Here is a 19174-nt window from a genome sequence, read left to right on the forward strand (position 1 = left end):
AATTGTTTTCTAAGGGCAGGTGGACGTGCTTTGTCTGATTAAGCATGTAGAACCCCCCCCTTAGCATCTGCTTTTGTGCCCTAGGAGGTAATTATATAGAATTATGAGCATTTTAGCCTTATGAGCCATAAATTATAAGTAAAAATATTGAAAAGAAGGAGCTTGATTCATATTTAGTGACTTGACATTTGATTCATCTCTTGGAGAGTTATGAGTAAGGGCTGTAGGTCACATTGAGGCCTCTGGAATAATCACTGCTAAAGCAGGGTTTTTGAGGTCATGTATGCAATCTAACAATTTTAAGATGCAAATATGGATGTCAAGTTCATGCCCACAGTTGCTGACGTGGGTACTTTAAGTTAACTGATGAGAGCTTACATGGGAAACTCAGACATTTCACATTCATGATGTGTACATGTTCTGGGTAAATGCTATGATGTTAATGAAAGACTTGCAAGTCCATGAGACTCAATTCAGCTAAGTAAAGACATGTGTAAGGGATCTTTCTTTAGGTTAGAAAGTTAATTTCTAATATATGTTCTTGGTCCTGGTAGATCTTGTATTACATTCAAGAGTTCAGAATTTTCCGGTCAGCTGCAAACAAGTATTTGCATCTCTAATTTAATATGGGGTTTTGTGAAAGAGGATCCTTACCTATAAAACTTAAAAGTACCTTATTGTTTTCTTCATGGGACTAGATATTTGGCCTACATGCCAATGCCTGTCTCTTGGTCATTATTTTCTTTCTAAGTCTTCAACATTTAGTTAGAATTTAATTCACAACTCGACTCCTGAGACATCTGAAGCTAGGTTGCATTTTGGCCAAATGTCATTTGGGCATAATTTTTTTGTAACCGGAATCCAAAACGTTAGAGTTGCTAATAATTAGATCCAGGCTGTGCAAAAAACTTAGTCATTGTTTTCCATTGAAAAGATAATTTCTTTCTCCCACAAGGAAGTTCCTGTTATTGCTCTGTTGACTGGTTACTAGTTTGTTTGAAATAGCTAAGAACCAATTACCAAGTTTTCAACAAAAGTATTAAACTACAAATATCTTTTCTATTCCTTTGCCATTTAACATTACAAAGAAAGAAAATATCTTGCCTTTAAGTCAAAATCAGCTTTTACAGATCTCCTTGCCTCCTTTCACGTTGCATTTCTTGTTTCTTTGTCATGCTCTGAGTCGGTAATGCCTGAGTAGGTTGTAATACATTGTCTTAATTTGTAGGCTTTATATTTGTATAATTGTGTTTACAGAAACCCAGAGAGTGCTGATTTTGCCATTAGGAATGAACAAAGGGAAAAAAATCATGATTTACTCTTGTTCGTGCATCTTTTCCTAAAGCTGTTTGAGTCAAAGGTTTCTTTCATTATAGACCTCAGTAAATGAAAATGTTTGTACTTTACTTGTATGGGGGGATCTTGTATTTTTTTATGCTGGGAAGCTGGTCTCAGCTAGGATTTTTGCAGGCTGAATAGTTCTGATTCAGAACTTATTTTTTAGTCATATGCTTTGTGCTAGCGATAGAATAGCAAGAGCCCTGTGTGAGCTATCCGAGGTGGCTTTCTGGGCTGGTCACTCGTGGCATTGCATGCCACCCAGCTGATCACTCTAGCTGCAGTTTCCTTGGTTGTTCAGTGTGGGTATTAAAACAGATGTTTGAACATTTTTTTCCTATTCTAAAGTTCTGTTCTGTACCCAGTGAACACATGTTGAACGCTTTGAGAGTGAATTGTCATCAGAAGTAGAATTTGGTTTTATTAATTATTAACATCTTTTCAGAAGAAGAAATACTGAAATGTAGAGGTGGCTGTTTTTGAAGAAGATGGAGTTTAGAGAAGGGAGTATGCCTTCTGTAGGAGTTAGGCAAAAAAGCAGGACACAAAGCAGAGTGAAGGGTGGAGTTTCAGAGAGGAGGGGGGTACATTTTAGTGCATGTGTGTTGTCCTCTAATAAGAAATTTAAAAAGAAGGAATATTACGTGCATGTTAAAAGGCTTGCAAGGGCTTCCCTGGTGGCGCAGTGGTTGAGAATCCGCCTGCCGATGCAGGAGACACGGGTTCGTGCCCTGGTCCGGGAAGATCCCACATACCGGGGAGCGGCTGGGCCCGTGAGCCATGGCCGCTAGGCCTGCGCGTCCGGAGCCTGTGCTCCGCAACGGGAGAGGCCACAACAGTGAGAGGCCCGCATACCGCAAAACAAACAAACGAACAAACAAACAAACAAAAAAAGGCTTGCAAGCATATCTGTTAGATGTTAGCAGTTACTTCTGTGTGGTGGGAGGTTATGGATGACTTTTCCACTTTTTAAATATTCTGTTGTGATTTTCGAACATCTAGTGAATATTTTTAGTCATAAAAATGGGAAATGTGTGGTATAGTTTACAGGGAGCAGGGGGACAGGCATGCAGCAGACTCACTAAGCTTCTTAGAAAATGCCTCTGAATGCTTCACCCGCAAAACACCCTGACTTCAGAGGGGTAATGAGTAGTTTTGGAATCTGATGGAAGGCCTTTTGCATCATATACTAAAGAAAGTTTTCAAGTTTAATTACTGAAAAGAAATCAAGATAAAGCAGCGTAAGAATTAAGAGTTAGTGTCTGTGATTCTCCACGCACAAGTGGCTAGAACAGCCTGCAGCCATCCTGGGAGGTCCCCCCACTGGGTCTGGCTGGGTCTGGCTGGAAGCTTCTGGCAGCTTTTTAGGATCCTTTTTAGACTTTGAAAGTGTACTTAGCTATACCAGGTGGCACAGCTGCTGCGTTGGCAGGTGGCAGTGAGTCATGTCCTCAGACAAAATCAAAGAATCGGTGGTTTTCATCTTTCAAGCAACTGGGACTGTTTGGATTTGGGGGGTGTTGTGGGTGTCTTTGATGAAGTGGTGTTTGGGAACAAAGGTTTTTACCTTTGACACACTAGTTAACATTGAAGGTGCTTTGCTTAATCACGAAATCAGTTAGTCCCTTTGGCAGGTCCTAATTGGATTCTTTAACAGTCTGGCTATGATTCACTACCCTACGAGTTCACATCCTCCTATGAGTTCCTTTTTCCCTGTCACCTTGCCCTCGAGGTTTCTTCTGAAAATGAACAAACCCCATATTACTTAGCCATTGTTTTGCTTCAGATCACTCTTTAATGCTAAAAACTGATGTAAATTATTATTGATTTAGGTAAAATGTCATAGTAGTAAAAGTGAAGGCCTGATACACACACAAACTCCAGACTTTACATAATCCTACTATCACTGTCCCAGAATTTAACTCAGGGGAGGGGGTGGTGTTATAAATAAATCCCACTGCAGCATCTTACAGTTTTCCAAACAGCCAACCTTTGATGTCATCTGTGGGCTTTGAGGCACACGTCTTTTTTTTGTTTTTTTAAAAAATAATTTCAGTCATATATATAGTTTAAATAAATAAATTAATTAATCTTTGGCTGTGTTGAGTCTTCATTGCTGCGCGTGGGCTTTCTCTAGTTGTGGCGAACGGGGGCTGCTCTTTGTTGTGGTGTGCGGGCTTCTCATTGCGGTGGCTTCTCTTGTTGTGGAGCAAGGGCTTTAGGCACGCGCGCTTTAGGAGTTGTGGCACGTGGGCTCAGTAGTTGTGGCGCACGGGCTTAGGTGCTCCGCGTCATGTGGGATCTTCCTGGACCAGGGATCGAACCCATGTCCCCTGCATTGGCAGGGGGATTCTTAACTACCGCGCCACCAGCGAAGTCTCTAGGCACAAGTCTTTAGACAGAATAGATTTGGCTAACTCCGAACATGCCCTGTGTAATTTGAGAAGATGAACATGGAGAGAATAAATAAATGTTTAAATATAACTGTTCTCATTCTCCCAACTCTCTAGACTGCACCACTTACTTGAATCCAGTGGGGAGGCACGTGATCGCCGATGCCCAGAACATCACCATCAGTCAGTATGCTTGCCACGATCAAGTGGCAGTCACCATTCTTTGGTCCCCAGGAGCCCTCGGTAAGTGGTCAAAATGGAGTCCACCATGGTGGCTTGTGCGCAGTGCAGGGGTCCCAAGCGTGGTGGCCTCTGGGGCCAGGTGGGTCTTGACATGAGCATAGCTTAGGTGTGCCTCGGCACAGATACACTTGCTACTTGGTTATATACACTTGTTGCACATGCATATGCAGCTTCATGTTGTGTCCATGGCTCATCTTTTGTTCCCTTGGCTGTTAAGGAGAAAGATGTGGGTTTGTAAAATAATAGTGTGAGAGTGATAAATGGCACTGAGGCCTTGGCCTATGTGTCTCAGCAGGAGCTGGGGGGATGGGTGGCCTATCCAAGGATATAATGGCTTCAGTATCCAGCATCAGTGATCTCTGTGGCCACAAGGAGATGTGTGGGCCCAGCATTGGCACATTGTGTGTGTTTTCAGGAAAACCCCAGTTTTCATGAGAAACCATGAAATCAACTTTTTTTTTTTTTTTTTTTTTGTGGTACGCGGGCCTCTCACTGTTGTGGCCTCTCCCGTTGCGGAGCACAGGCTCCGGACGTGCAGGCTCAGCGGCCACGGCTCACGGGCCTAGCCGCTCCGCGGCATGTGGGATCTTCCCAGACAGGGGCACAAACCTGCGTCCCCTGCGCCACCAGGGAAGCCCAACGATTTTTAAATGTTGGCAACGAATTGAATTTTTATTTAAATTGTGTGGGCTGAAAAGAAGCAAACTAAAACAAACCAACAGAAAAGAGCAAAAAACCCACAGTATCTGGCCAGATTCAGGTTAGGGCTTCATCTGCTTGTTCTCTTTAGTGAATTGGTGACACACAGGAGAGGATGCGGTGGTTAAGTATGGAACCTGGGGAGGGCCCATGTGTTCAAACGGGCCTGGGTTGAACCCAGAATCTATCTTTCAAAAGAAGCATTTACATCTGGCTGAGCCCCAGCTTCCCCATCTGTAAAGTGTACATGACTACCCCTTGGTTTGTTGTAAGACTTAGAGACAAAGAGTGGATATATGTATAACTGATTCACTTTGCTCTACTGCAGAAACTAACACAACATTGTAAATCAACTCTACTCCAATAAAAGTTAGAAAAAAAACAACACCAAAAACAAATACTGAGGGTGGAAATGTAAAATGGCACAACCACTTTGGAAAATGTTTTTGTATTTTCCTAAACAGTTAAACATGCACTACCACCTGATCCAGCCATTTGACTACTGTTTACCCAGGAGAAAGGAAAGCATATGTCCATACACAGACTTGTACACAAACGTTCATAGCAGCTTTGTTTTTAATTGTCCCAAACTGGAAACAACCTGAATGTCCATCAGCACATGAACTGATAACACAAACTGTGGTACATTCATACGGTGGAACACTACCCAGCAATGCAAAGGAATGGAATAGTGATATACCTAACAACATGCATGAATTTCAAAGTAATTTTTCTGAGTGAAATCAGCAAGACAAAAAAGTGCATGCTGAGTGATGACGCATTCAATAAAATACAAACAAAGCTTTAGTGGCAAAAAGCAGGTTGGTGATTGCCTGGGAACAGGGGTGGGAGGGACGAAGAGGCATGAGGAAGACTTGGGAGGCGATAGATAAGTTCATTATCTTGATTGTGATGACAGTTTCAGGGGTGTACATATATGTCAGTGTATGAAATTGTTCTCTGTAATATGAAATTAATTGTATGCCGACTATGCCTCAATAAAACTGTTAAGAGTAAAAAAAAAAAAAAAGAAAAAAAGAAAAAGAATTAGAGACACACACGGTACATTTCTAAAGAGAGCTCTTAAAAAACAGTGGCTGTTTTTATCATCATCAAAACCTGGTCCTCAGGTCTGCTCCTTGGACATTGCCACCGAATCTTAGAATTAAAAAGAAAAAATCTGACCAAAGGAAAAGTAAAATAAATTCTGAATTTCTTAATCTGAATGAGATAAATCTCAGAGGAACCAGATTCAGTACAGAGACAAAGAGGATGGATCAGACCTGTGGGCCTGACTCACTAATCCATGTAAATACTGCTGGGTCTGAACCCAGTGGGTTTTCCAAAAAGAACATTACCTTAACATTTAAAAAGAAAAATATCCTCTGTGGATAAGAGAGAAGTAGTCATTCCAACATAAGGCTAAAGGGTTAAGGGGTTGGCCTGACACATTGCAGGCTCCCTCTTTAGAATGAAAGTAAGAGATGTGAGGAAAACGGAGATGTGGAACAGTGAAGGCAGAAAGATGTGCTTTTTCTGCATGATGGTTTGTGGGTGGCATTGGCTGGACAGGTTCTGTCAGTTTCTATGAGGTTGTAACAAGGAGGCTCCTTGGGAGACAGAAAAGCATATGGGTTAAGAGCACTCTGGGTTTGATCCCATCTCTGCCATTTAATCCCTCTGTGACCCTGGGCAAGTCATTTAGTGTCTGTATACCTCGGTTTCCTCATCTATAAAGTGGGGACAATAATACCTTCCTCCTGTGGTTGTGAGGATTTTATGAGTTAAATGATGAGGAGTAGGTAAGTTCCTTTATGGGAAACTGCCGTATAAAATTGCTAAACATTATATAACTACAAGATGTTAATAATATTGTGATACAGGTGTTACTATGATATAAGATGTACATTTACTGCCTCTCCTTCCACTCACATACTTAGTATAGTGGTTTTCTAGGCAGGCCTTTTAAAGATAAGAACTAGAATCATCCACTCCCACCCCAGCTGATGAGTTTTTATGTAACTGTGAGATGTATACTCTTATAATCATATTAATCACCTGGCTTTTGTTAAACAGTTCTGGGGACGTTGCACGAATTAAATCTTAGTATAAATAATAAGGATTTGTGCAAAAATCTCTGGGGGGAAGGGGGTATCTCAAAAGACAAGTTCCTGTGAGAGCTACTAAATAGTTGCTGGTCAAAAAACTTAGATCTTGTCAGCATGTGTGAATCTCGGACTGTGGGTCAGCCAGCACTCAGCCCCGCAGGAAGCTTTGTACTTGAAATAATACAACATGGCAGGGTCCGCACTTGCACACTCTGTCCTCTGACCCCCTAAATGGCAAAGCTCTAATTGTAGCTCCTTTGCCTTTCCCACCATAAAATATGTGCTCTTCATTAAATAATTACAGGATTGGAGAACCTATTCGAAAGAGAAAAAGATTTCCCTGGCCTTTGCCATTGATAATTTTCCCACCTGGTTAATTGCATCCTGTGTAATTATTCTTGCCCTGGGAGGGGAAGGGTTGAAAATGTCTCCTTGTCTAGTGTTCTGAAAGAATGCGAAATCGATATCTCACCAATTGAGGCCGGCTTCGGGGAGCTCCAGCTGCAGTTGGACCACTCCAGTCTCCATGGGATACGAAGCCCCAGTACCGGCTCTCGTGGCCATCAGAGCTTAATCCTTTTGAAAGCAGCTAGTTGGACTTGCAGCAGGGGAAGCTCAGGTGGCGGGAGGCTGGGCCAGTGCCTTTCAGCGGCGCTGTGGGCGTCTTGGGGCCTCTGAGGGCTGTATGAAGAGCACACACTGGGCAGCTCTTGGGTGTCGGCCTTTCAGGCATGATTAGAGCAAGACCGCTTTGTAACTCACATAGGCATTCTCCTAAGCTATTTAATCTCAAGCCTAGGAACCCCTTGTGTGCAGGCATACACTTTGTTGGGAATTTTCTCCGTTGCTCAGTGAAACATGCAAGCAAATATAGGACTAAAACGGAAAGTATTTGAAACATGGTTTGGGGGGAGTCCCTGGTCAGCATTGGGAATGATCATCAGCTGAATACACCTTGTTTAATGACCTAGAAATTATATATTCCACTGCAGACTTTTATGATCAATTGTGACTTGAGTCTAAATATATGAACCCTAATGTCATAGAGGTAGTGGGCGTTTGTGCACTGGCTGGATGGATGAGAGATTTATTAATTAGTAATGGTGGGACAGAGAAAATCACCTGGCCTGTACCAGAGGAATGCAGGGTATTTATTTTTCCTTTCTGTAAACTCAGATATTCTGGCTACAGTTAGAATTCCTTTAACTCTGTTGTGTAGGTGGAGAGGATGGTAATCTTGGAGGAAGGAAAGTGCGTTCAGAAGTAATTAGGTCCACTTTTAATAAAAGCATTCTGCTTTGCTTAGGCATCGAATTCCTAAAAGGATTTCGGGTAATACTGGAGGAGCTGAAGTCAGAGGGAAGACAGTGCCAACAACTGATTCTAAAGGACCCGAAGCAGCTCAACAGTAGCTTCAAACGAGCTGTAAGTCACATGCAGGGAATGTGCTCCTGAAGACACACCATTGTTCTGGGGGCTGAATGGTCTATTGAAAGCCTGTGAAACTGGAGGAGAAGGGGCTGTGGGGTCCACCCCACCTGCCAAGGTGGGCGATCCTGCTCCGCACTCCCAGAAACCCTCCAGCACATCTTGGTGGTAAACAAACACACCTCTCAGGTTACACGCTGGAGCAGCAGTCCTGGAAGGTGGCTTTGTGCCCTCAGGAGTGGATGTGGGCTCCTCCCCACCAACTTTGTGCCACAGCTTCATTGCCAAAGAACAGACAGCGGTGCCCATCTTCCTTTTCAGTTAGGGGTCCAAACCTAAACTTGGTCCAGAAAGGAAACTTTCTGGACTTCCTCCTTCTCCCCCGCAACACGTCCCCCAGCGCTAGAACTGTGTCTGTGTGGCCATCAGGGCAGACCTGAGCTCTCGCATGTAGGTGGAGGGGGTCGGTGATTTCTCCGTGACATCACGTGTATTTTTGTTCCCTTTTAGGGAGTGGAATCTCAACCTTTCCTGAATATGAAATTTGAAACAGATTACTTTGTAAAGATTGTCCCTTTTCCTTCCATTAAAAATGAAAGCAATTATCACCCTTTCTTCTTCAGAACCCGCAGTGAGTATGGTCTTTCCTGCCTGTTTCCCGTGGGGAGACATTTCTCCTGCTTTTAATGACTTTTTGACAGAGATGTGTTCAAGAGCACATGAAATACTAGTATGAAACTAGGATGGGGAAGAGAAAAGGCATCCAGAAAAGCAATTTTTAGAATGAAGATTTGGCCCAGGCAGTGTTCTTCTAACCAGAGACACCCATTCCTGGCTTGTTCTGGAGTAGACGTGGTGGTTGATTTTTCTGAAGGTGCTGTAAGACAGCCATGTATTAAAATACTTTGATTAAAAAAAAAACGGAATAAAAAATATAAGTTGATTTCAAGGTAAAGGGTAGAGCATGAAATGATTCTATCGTGTACCTGTCATCAGGAGGGTGGCCTCTGTGAGTGATTGCCTGTCATTTTCAGGATTAGATTAAGAAAATTAAGCAGTATCGCTGAGATTACCTCGTTCTAGAAAGTTTATTTATTTAACATCTATGTTAAATAAATACTTTCCAAATATTAATGCTCTGTTCTAAATATTTTCCAAAGATTAATGCAGTTTACCTCCATAACAGCCCTGCAAAGAATTTAATCTTACCATCCGCACTTATTAGATGTGGAATCACACATAGAGAGGTTAAAGGGCCTGTTGGGATCTGGGATTTGAACCCCAAGGAGCCTGACTCTGGAGTATACACTCTCAAGCCAACCATGCTGGATTCCCTTCTCTGTCTGGCTCTCCCTTTCCATCTGTTCTGCACACAGTGTGGTGTGCCTTTCATCAGCCTGAATTGATGAATTTGGTGCCCAGGCATTCTGGACCCCAGTGTTTCCCTCTTGCCTTCTTGGTCCGTCTTTCCAGGCCTTGGATAGTTGTCCAATCTGACACCCCCTCCTATGTGGCCTGCTTGCCGTCCTCATCCCTCTGTGATGTTTTTGTTTTCAACGCCAGCCTACATCCATGTTTCCCTTTGCAGAATTCTTACTCTGGTTGTTTTCTTCTTTTCTTTTCTTTTTAAAAAAACTGTGGTTGTTTTCTATGCAGCAAAGTAATTTCATAACAATTGATTTCATTTTCTTAATTAAAATAAGATTCCATAGGGCAGAGACTATGTACATTTTACAGCATCTTTCAATGTCTTACACATAACAACCAGATAGAGGATTCAAAGAATATGTTTATGGAAAGCTTGCTTAAATCAAAACTCGCCTACTTGGGCTTCCCTGGTGGCGCAGTGGTTGGGAATCTGCCTGCCAATGCAGGGGACACGGGTTCGAGCCCTGGTCTGGGAAGATTCCCACATGCCGCGGCGCAACTGAGCCTGTGCGTCTGGAGCCTGTGCTCCTCAACAAGAAGAGAGGCCACGGTAGTGAGAGGCCCGTGCACCGCGATGAAGAGTGGCCCCTGCTCTCCGCAACTGGAGAAAGCCCTCTCACAGCAACGAAGACCCAACACAGCCAAAAATAAATTAATTAATTTATTAAAAAAAACCCCAAAAAACTAAAACAAAAAAACCTCACCTACTTTATGATTTAATTTTCCTCATTGGAATCAATGTCTATTTTGGGGTGAGGCAGGTGGTGCATTTATCACCATTTCAGTGCATTGTGACCTTGATGCTGCCTTTAATTTTCTTGGCATTGTAAGATCATTTTCCAGAGTGTTCTCCCTGGGTTAGCAACATAGCATATAGCGCCTCTCTTGTGTTTTTATCGCATTTAGATCCTATTTCAAAGCTACTGCCTTTGCTGCCTGGTTTTCAGTACTGGTGCTACTACTTAGTAGATGCCTGGATGTCATTTTTAGATTCCATCAGAAAGATTCCATCAAAAGTTAGAGTGCTAGCTAAGGTTAAAATAACCTCAAGATAAATTATCAGGATCACTCTAAAGTTCTCTTGTGCCCCAACAGTCTACAGTGGGGCAGGGGCTGGCATTATTTCTGTCTACAGCTAAAACAGAGCCCCCATGGGGCAGAAACATGAACACAGGTCTCGCTGCCTTTGGCTGTGGCCTTGAAATTATCTAATGCTTAAGAAGCTTTTAAAATCTGGCTGACTTTAATATTGTTTCCATTTATGTGGCATAAAGTGAATTGCATTAATACTTTTATATTGTACAATTCAAATTTTTGTAAGATACAACTGGGCTATACCGAAAATCATTGTTGAGTTGATGCAGTTGATGCATTTTACATTCTTTCCAGCAATACCCAGTGCCATATATTTATATTTATATTGTATTGAATTGTTGGATGAGGAAAATGTCAAACTGTCGTAAAACTAAAAACATGCGTCTTTCTTAATAGCCTGTGACCTGCTATTGCAGCCAGACAACCTGGCCTGTAAACCCTGTAAGTATAGCTGTCCTTGTCTGTCAAGTCTCTAGTGGTGTCGGGGCAGCCTCGGGATGCTCACTCTGGTCCTTCCTCCTCCCAGTCTGGAAGCCTCGGAACCTCAACATCACCCAGCACGGTTCAGACATGCAGGTGTCCTTCGACCACGCACCCCATGCCTTTGGCTTCCGTTTCTTCTATCTCCATTATAAGCTCAAGCATGAAGGACCCTTCAAGCGAAAGACCTGTAAACAGGTGAGCTGCTAGGTGTGCATAAAGGAGAACTCTGTGTTTTAAAATGACCCCTGGGGCCCTGGAATTTGGATGGTTCAATGTGAACATTAGGCTTTGTGGATTCTGAGCAGTCGGTAGATACTCCAGAATGTTATCACTGGGTGCGTCTCAGGGCCATCCTGAGTCATCCCTCACTCCCTAGGTATCTCTACCCTAGCTGTCCCAGCGGAGATGTAGCAGATAAAGTATTACCAAGGAACTGAAACAATGAAGTAGTTGTGGTCTATTCTGTTACTTTTTAATATTTATTTGGCTGTGCCAGGTCTTAGTTTTAGCATGCAGGATCTAGTTCCCTGACCAGGGATCGAACCCGGGCCCCCTGCACTGGGAGCATGGAGTCTTATCCGCTGCACCACCAGGGAAGTCCCTGTTCTTCCATATTTTAAGTATGAATCAGGTGCTCACTGTGTGCCAGTTACCAAGCTTTGTGGTCATTGAATCCTTACAGCTCAATGGAACAAAGGCTGCTGTTATCCCTACTTTAGAGCTGGGGAACCTGTGGCCCAGGGAGGTCACCTGGATTGCTGCTCAAGGCCTCACAGCTAGTAAGTGAAAAAAACCACATCTAGGAGCCAAGCCACTAGCATGTCAGTGGCTAGTGATTTTACACAGAGGCCATGGTGAAACAAATTCAGTAACCAAGTTCTTAAACTAGAGGTGGTCGGGGGGGGGGGTGGGTGGGTGGGAAATGTTTCGTGGAAGTTCACAAGACTGCTAGATTACCCCATGAGAGCATCAAGAGAGGTTTTTGGTCATAGTGGCAGAAGTACATGTGCTCCTGTGTGTCGAGTTTTGTTTTCCTTCTGGCTCTCACCTCTGTCACTGACCTTCTGCTCAAGTTAAAATTATAGCAAATAAAATATGCACAGACATGGAAGTGTAGTTTCTTTCCCCATCCTTTTATTAAGTAAAAGCTATCCTAATTGTTTTCTTTGTCTTCAAATAAAAAATTGCTGCTCAGGGCACCACCAGCCAAGCATAGAATATGACAGGGGTCCCAGGCTCTCCTTTTATCAAAATGAAGTTCAGATACCCTGGCAGATAAGCACAGTTGCTTTCTGTTCCAACTGACATCTTCTGAAAACATGATTGAGGGCTTCCCTGGTGGCACAGTGGTTGAGAGTCCGCCTGCCGATGCAGGGGACACGGGTTTGTGCCCCGGTCCAGGAAGATCCCATATGCCGTGGAGCGGCTGGGCCCGTGAGCCATGGCCGCTGAGCCTGCGCGTCCGGAGCCTGTGCTCCGCAACGGGAGAGGCCACAACAGTGAGAGGCCCGCGTATCGCAAAAACAAACAAACAAAAAACATGATTGAAACTGGTGGCAAGTCTTCTTCAGTTCTAGGACAGAAGAGAGGGGTCCTGGTGACCTTTATCTAAGGAGAAAGTTTTAAAGTGTTATTTGTTTCTTTGCAGGAGCAAAATACAGAGACAACCAGCTGCCTCCTTCAAAATGTATCTCCTGGGGATTATATAATTGAGGTACGTACAGCTCAAGAAAGCCCTATTATTTTTATTTTTTGAAAATTTTATTGAAGTATAGTTGATTTACAATATTGTGTTAATTTTTGTTGTACAGCAAAGTGACTCAGTTATAAATATATATTTTCTTTTTTTTTTTAATTTAAAAAGTTTTTTTGGCTACGCTGCATGGTGTGTGGGATCTTAGTTCCCTGACCGGGGATTGAACCCACGCCCTCCTGCAATGGAAGCATGGAGCCCCAAACACTGGACCGCCAGGGAATTCCCTATATATTCTTATGTATTTATTTATTCATTCATTCATTTATTTACTGGCTGCATCGGGTTTTAGTTGCGGCACATGGGATCTTTCATTGTGGCGTGTGAGCGTCTCTCTTGGGCTCCAGAGCACAGGCTCCAGAGCTCATGGGCCCTGTAGTTGCGGCACGTGGGCTTTGTAGTTGAGGTGTGCAGGCTCAGTAGTTGTGGGCTTAGTTGCCCCGCGGCATCTGGGATCTTAGTTCCCCGACCAGGGATTGAACCGGCATCCCCTGCCTTGGAAGATGGAGTCTTAACCACCGGACCACCAGGGAAGTCCCTATATTCTTTTTCATATTCTTTTCCATTACGGTTTATCACAGGATATTGAATATAGTTCCCTGTGCTATATAGTAGGACCTTGTTGTTTATCCATCCTATGATATTAGTATTGGTTGTTATATATAGAGATGTATCTGACTATTAATATCTAATCTCAGCTTGAAAATGATCACAGGCCGCAGCAGCTCTCCTCTCCCTCGCCCCACTGCCCACAGATGGAAGAATGAATGAAATCTGTTGAGATGCTATCACTTAAAAAAAGTAATACAGCATCCTCTGTTTTGCAGCTGGTGGATGACACTAATATGACAAGGAAAGTGATGCATTATGCCTTAAAACCAGGTAAGGTTTTGTTTGTTTGTTGGAAATGCTGCCTCTGGACTACAGAGTGGACCAAGATATTCGATACTTTCTGTACTTCGTGGTTTACAAAAAGAAAACACTCGAGCTCCTTACTCTTAAATGTTGTTCCATCACATCTGACTTTCCTTCCACCCTAATGTTGATGCCGGGAAGATCAAAGCCAGGGTGTTGTGTGTGTTGCTGGGACTAAATAAATAGTCAATTGTCCTCCGAAGAGAAGTGGTGGGAGGGGAGGTTTCCCTAGGCAAATTCTCACTCAAAGGTATTTATTGTCTCAGCAAACTCCAACTACTGAATTGTCTTCTACAGTCTTTTAAAATGAATACTTTTATAATCACCAAATCAGCACTAGAGAAAAGTGGTCAAGGAGTCTTAGAACCTGTTATGTGGCTTATGTTTAAAAATGAAAAAAAATAGTTTCTCTTTGAACCTGCTACACTGCTTAAGTCTAAAAGCCTTCCCTTTGAAATTTTCTAGCGTATTCCCAATGGGCTGGGCCCATCAGAGCTGTCGCCATCACCGTGCCGCTGGTTGTCATATCGGCATTTGCGACGCTTTTCACGGTGATGTGCCGCAAGAAGCAGCAAGGTATATCTTTGTGGGGTGTGTTCTTCCTATATTGGCAGGTCTAGGGCCAACAGAGGGAGAACCGGGAGCATCTATCTGGTCACTCCAGGCAGGCCGCTGGGAAGCCACACAGCTTCCTGTAGTGAGTTCCCTGGCTGCTGTAGTTCCCAGAATTAAAAAAAATTGACTTTTAACCTCAGGAGCCACTAAAAGCACAGGCATACTTCTCTTCTCAAACTCAGGACGGTAAATTCAAGAGCATAAAGGAAGACTAAAGGTGTGAGTAAGGGGAGAGGTAGGGCATTATCACTTCTGAAAGTCTGACGTCGGGAGGGAAGCTTCTTGGGAACTTAGAAATATATCTTAATCTAAGTGGCGGTTACACAGGTGTATTCTTAGGTAAAACTTATTGAGATGTATTCTTAAGATTTATGGACTTTACCTTTGTAATTTGTACAAAAAAACCACAAACCCTTCAATGAAAGTTTTTTTTGTTTTAAAGAAGGTCACCTCTGCTGATGCTTAATGATCTGGTAGGTGCACTCAGCTGCAAGAGGGTGGGGTGGCGCTGCAGTGCTCTTGGCTTGCCCGAGGTCAGTTTCAGGTGAAGAACAAATTTTGTCCATTTTTGGCTCCGCTGCAGAAACCAGCTGTCCCATTCCCAGAGGTGACTCAAGGGGCTGGTGGAATTAGGGAGCTGGGAGTGGTCTAGGTGACATGGTGACTGTTGTTTCTTGAAGACAGCATTAGGTCCCGAGTCGTAGGGAACAGGACAGAGCTTTGCTCATGGGCGCCAACCTTATCTTCTTCTCCACTTTAGAAAATATATATTCACATTTAGATGAAGAGAGTTCTGAGTCCTCTACGTACATCACAGCGCTTCCCAGGGAGAGGCTCCGGCCACGGCCCAAGGTCTTCCTCTGCTATTCCAGCAAAGATGGCCAGAATCACATGAACGTCGTCCAGTGTTTTGCCTACTTCCTCCAGGACTTCTGTGGCTGTGAGGTGAGGAATCTAAAGTCTTTTCTTTTTCTGGACGGGACATGTGCTAAATGCCTAGCTTCCAAACTAGGGTCAGCCTTGCACTCTTCTTTCAGTCTGGCCTACACATCACCAGCACTAAATGTTTGCTGACACTTATTTCTAACCCTGACATACTCCTGCTCAAAAGCTTTGAGTGGCACCCACCTAGCAGCAAGTGTTTTAAGCATTAAGAAGACCTTGGGGGAATGGGGGACAGGATGGTGGAGGAAATGGCAGCTGCCCTGGGAGCGTGCAATGGGGCCGGTGGGAGGAGGTCACTCAAGACATCCTGGAGAGCACTGGAGGGTCAAAGAGAGAATGGCAAGTAAAGAGGCGAGTTTAGACAGTTTTTGGGGGGAGCTTGGCTAATAAGGGAAAACAATAATATGTTAAGTACTCAAATGGTCTCCTCTGGTTTCTTGCCTGTTCTCTTTAGTTAAGCTGTTAATATGTAGCTTTTCTGTAATGTCACGGTGTTCGTTTTAGAGTGAAGTTTGAAGCTCTCATGGAAGGCACACTGTTTTCTTACAAATGCAAGAATTGTACAATAATTGTGTAATTGGAAGTTATTTGTGCTTTGAAACTGAGGACTGGTGGGTTTCTTAGACTCTCTTCACATGGTGAGGCTGTCCCCTAGTGTCAGTTAAGCATGTTTACAAGGCTGGCCGGGTTTCCTAATATATGAAGGTCTAGACATTGGCAGATCAGCCTGTGTACTGAAAAACTGGTGCGGACCCACAGATGGCACACAGTCTTCAGATACTGACAACCCTTCTGCTCTACTTTGTAAGTGAGTAGCCTCGGGGGTGGGGGGAAGCCTTCCCGTTATGAGTGTAATAGAAAATTTGGAAACTGGAAAAGGATGACAAATTTCCAAATGGATGGTAATCTTATCCTGGAGAGTAGAGGAACCACAGTTAAAACTGCTGTATTTCCTTCCAGTCTTTTTCTGCATCGATGAACTCATACACATAGTTTTGCATTTTAGATGGATTGGAATTATTTTTTTCTGTCTCTTCACTCAGTAACTTTTTACACTCTTAGCAGTTCTCTGTAAACAGCAGTTTTAAACAGACTCTTGATCCATATTAATGATTCACCATAATTGAGTTTTTTCAAATTGTTAAACATCTCATTATTTCAATTTTGCCCCATTCCAGTGGTAGATACCTGGAAATGGAACTGCTGGGTCAGATAGGAACATTTTTAAAGTGCTTGGTATATATTCCCAGCTAGCTTTCAGAATGCATAATGTTAGTGAGAATTAAGGAAAATGTAAGACAATTCAGGATTATTTTCAGCAACTGGATGGATGTTGGGGGCTTTCTTCCCTTGGTAACGCTTTAGAGCAAATGAGGAAGGCAGGGCTTCCCTGGTGGCGCAGTGGTTGAGAGTCCGCCTGCCGATGCAGGGGACATGGGTTCGTGCCCCGGTCCGGAAAGATCCCACATGCCGCGTAGCGGCTGGGCCTGTGAGCCACGGACGCCGAGCCTGCACGTCCAGAGCCTGTGCTTCGCAACGGGAGAGGCCACAGCATACCGGAAAAAAAAAAAAAAAAGAGGAAGGCAAAGTCATTTCAGAGCCCCCTTCCACATAAGGGACTGTGGCTGCCACGTTCGGGCATAGGCACTGAGAGTTAATTTCTGAACTACAGAAGGAAAGAGGTTGATACAATTGCCGAGACGTTTTCAGCAGAATCAGATGAAGATGGTCTGAGAAGGTGAAGCCCTCTGAGGGGCCACGTATACCTTGTGTTCTTTTCTTTGTCAGTGCCCCACCCCTAACTCTCTATGAGACCTCCCCTTGGGGTTAAAGGCTTCATAGGGGTCTCGTAAGGATGTGGCCCTGTAGACTGCTGAGAAGTGGTGAGAGGTGCTGGTCACTCCAAGTGAGTGAACCAGAATGGCCATGTTACGGCTGCTCATCACCTTCCTCTCCATGCACTGATCACCTGGTAAACAGCAGGCTGACCCCAGGGCTGTGTGAGAGGCCAGGGAGGTCCTCTTTGTCAGTCACACTCTGTCATTGAGTCAGCCAGCAGCATGGGCGGGTGACTGGCATCCAGACCTGAACCCCATTTCCCAGCCCACTTTGAGATCCCTTACCCACACCTTTCTATCACCACCTTCCGGTTCTCTCTCTAGGATCTGCCCCCCATCCAGGCAGCCTCACTCATCAGATAGACCCACCCCCAATGCCTCTGTATTCCATGCTCCCTATCACACTTTAAGTCAGTTGAAGGTCCCACATGTGATATGTAACTTTGGTGGGTTGCTAGATGCTCTGTGCTTCTGTCTCTTCACTTGTAGGGTAGGAGTGGTAACGATCCCACATTATACTAAAATGAGGGCATGATACAGAGGGCCTGTGTGTGACGGTCGCCCATGGAATGTTAGCTGTTCCTTGGAGCTGGGTAACCTGAAGCCTGCGTATAGAAGTACTGGTAATGATTTGGGTCAGATGATGTGCCCTTCTTGTAACATTCCCATTCTTGTCACTCAACTCTTTAAGCTGTGTAGGTGAGTGAGGTTCCCTGTTCACTTTCCAGGTCTCTCTGGACTTGTGGGAAGACTTCAGCCTCTGCAGAGAAGGGCAGAGAGAATGGGTCATCCAGAAGATCCACGAGTCCCAGTTCATCATCGTGGTGTGTTCCAAAGGCATGAAATACTTCGTAGACAAGAAGAACTACAAGCACAAAGGAGGCGCCCGAGGCTCGGGGAAAGGGGAGCTCTTCCTGGTGGCGGTGTCTACCATTGCTGAGAAGCTCCGCCAAGCCAAGCAGAGCTCATCCACGGCGCTCAGCAAGTTCATCGCCGTCTACTTCGATTATTCCTGCGAGGGAGACGTTCCCGGCGTCCTGGACCTGAGCACCAAGTACAAACTCATGGACAACCTTCCCCAGCTCTGCTCCCACCTGCATTCCCAGGACCTCAGCCCCCAGGAGCCGGGGCTGCACCCCGGACGCATTAGCAGGAGGAACTACTTCCGGAGCAAATCGGGCCGCTCCCTATACGTTGCCATTTGCAACATGCACCAGTTTATCGACGAGGAGCCTGACTGGTTTGAGAAGCAGTTCGTTCCCTTCCATCTCCCCCCACTCCGCTACCGGGAACCGGTTCTGAAGAAGTTTGACTCAGGCTTGGTTTTAAACGAAGTCCTGTGCAAGCCAGGGCCGGAGAGCGACTTCTGTCTCAAGGCCGAGGCCGCTGGCTCCGGGGCGCCAGCCGACCTACACTCTGAGGGCGCGCAGTTCGGCCCGGACGAAGACGCGGAGGCCGGGCCCGTTCCGGGCGCCAGCGCGGTCCTGCGGCCCCTGCTGCACGCGGTGAAAGCTGCCGGCCCCTCGGACATGCCACGGGACTCAGGCATCTACGACTCGTCCGTGCCTTCGTCCGAGTTGTCCCTGCCCCTGATGGAAGGGCTCTCCACGGACCAAACGGAGACGTCTTCGCTGACGGAGAGCATGTCGTCCTCATCAGGCCTGGGTAAGGCGTGTGGAGCCGGGAGGGTCGGTGGATCGGGTTCCTGATGCAGGCCACGGCCTTGCTCCGTGAGTCCAAAATCCAGGAAAGCTTTTTGCTAATTCCGGTGCAAATTTATTCGGCAGCCCGATGGGAAGTAACAAAACTCCATGCTTAGTCTCTACTGATCCCAGGTGATGGGAATGTTCACATGTGTGAGCTGCAGAAATACTGTTGATAAATTATGGTGAG

At 44.8% G+C, this 19174-nt stretch overlaps 1 protein-coding gene across 1 annotated transcript in view; it reads left to right on the forward strand.

The window, feature by feature from the left end:
* The window catches only part of IL17RD (interleukin 17 receptor D), a 70077-nt gene that overhangs the window by 43762 nt on the left and 7141 nt on the right, over positions 1–19174 (forward strand). Inside the window, exons 3-12 of the mRNA XM_059077830.2 lie at positions 3849–3974; positions 8088–8206; positions 8720–8840; positions 11129–11173; positions 11259–11410; positions 12864–12929; positions 13796–13850; positions 14349–14459; positions 15259–15443; positions 18010–18946. Of these exons, the coding sequence (XP_058933813.1) occupies positions 3849–3974; positions 8088–8206; positions 8720–8840; positions 11129–11173; positions 11259–11410; positions 12864–12929; positions 13796–13850; positions 14349–14459; positions 15259–15443; positions 18010–18946 (1917 nt within the window). The remainder of the gene's footprint in view (positions 1–3848; positions 3975–8087; positions 8207–8719; positions 8841–11128; positions 11174–11258; positions 11411–12863; positions 12930–13795; positions 13851–14348; positions 14460–15258; positions 15444–18009; positions 18947–19174) is intronic.

Source organism: Kogia breviceps, chromosome 10 (assembly GCF_026419965.1).
Source record: "Kogia breviceps isolate mKogBre1 chromosome 10, mKogBre1 haplotype 1, whole genome shotgun sequence".
NCBI classification, from domain to species: domain Eukaryota; kingdom Metazoa; phylum Chordata; class Mammalia; order Artiodactyla; family Physeteridae; genus Kogia; species Kogia breviceps.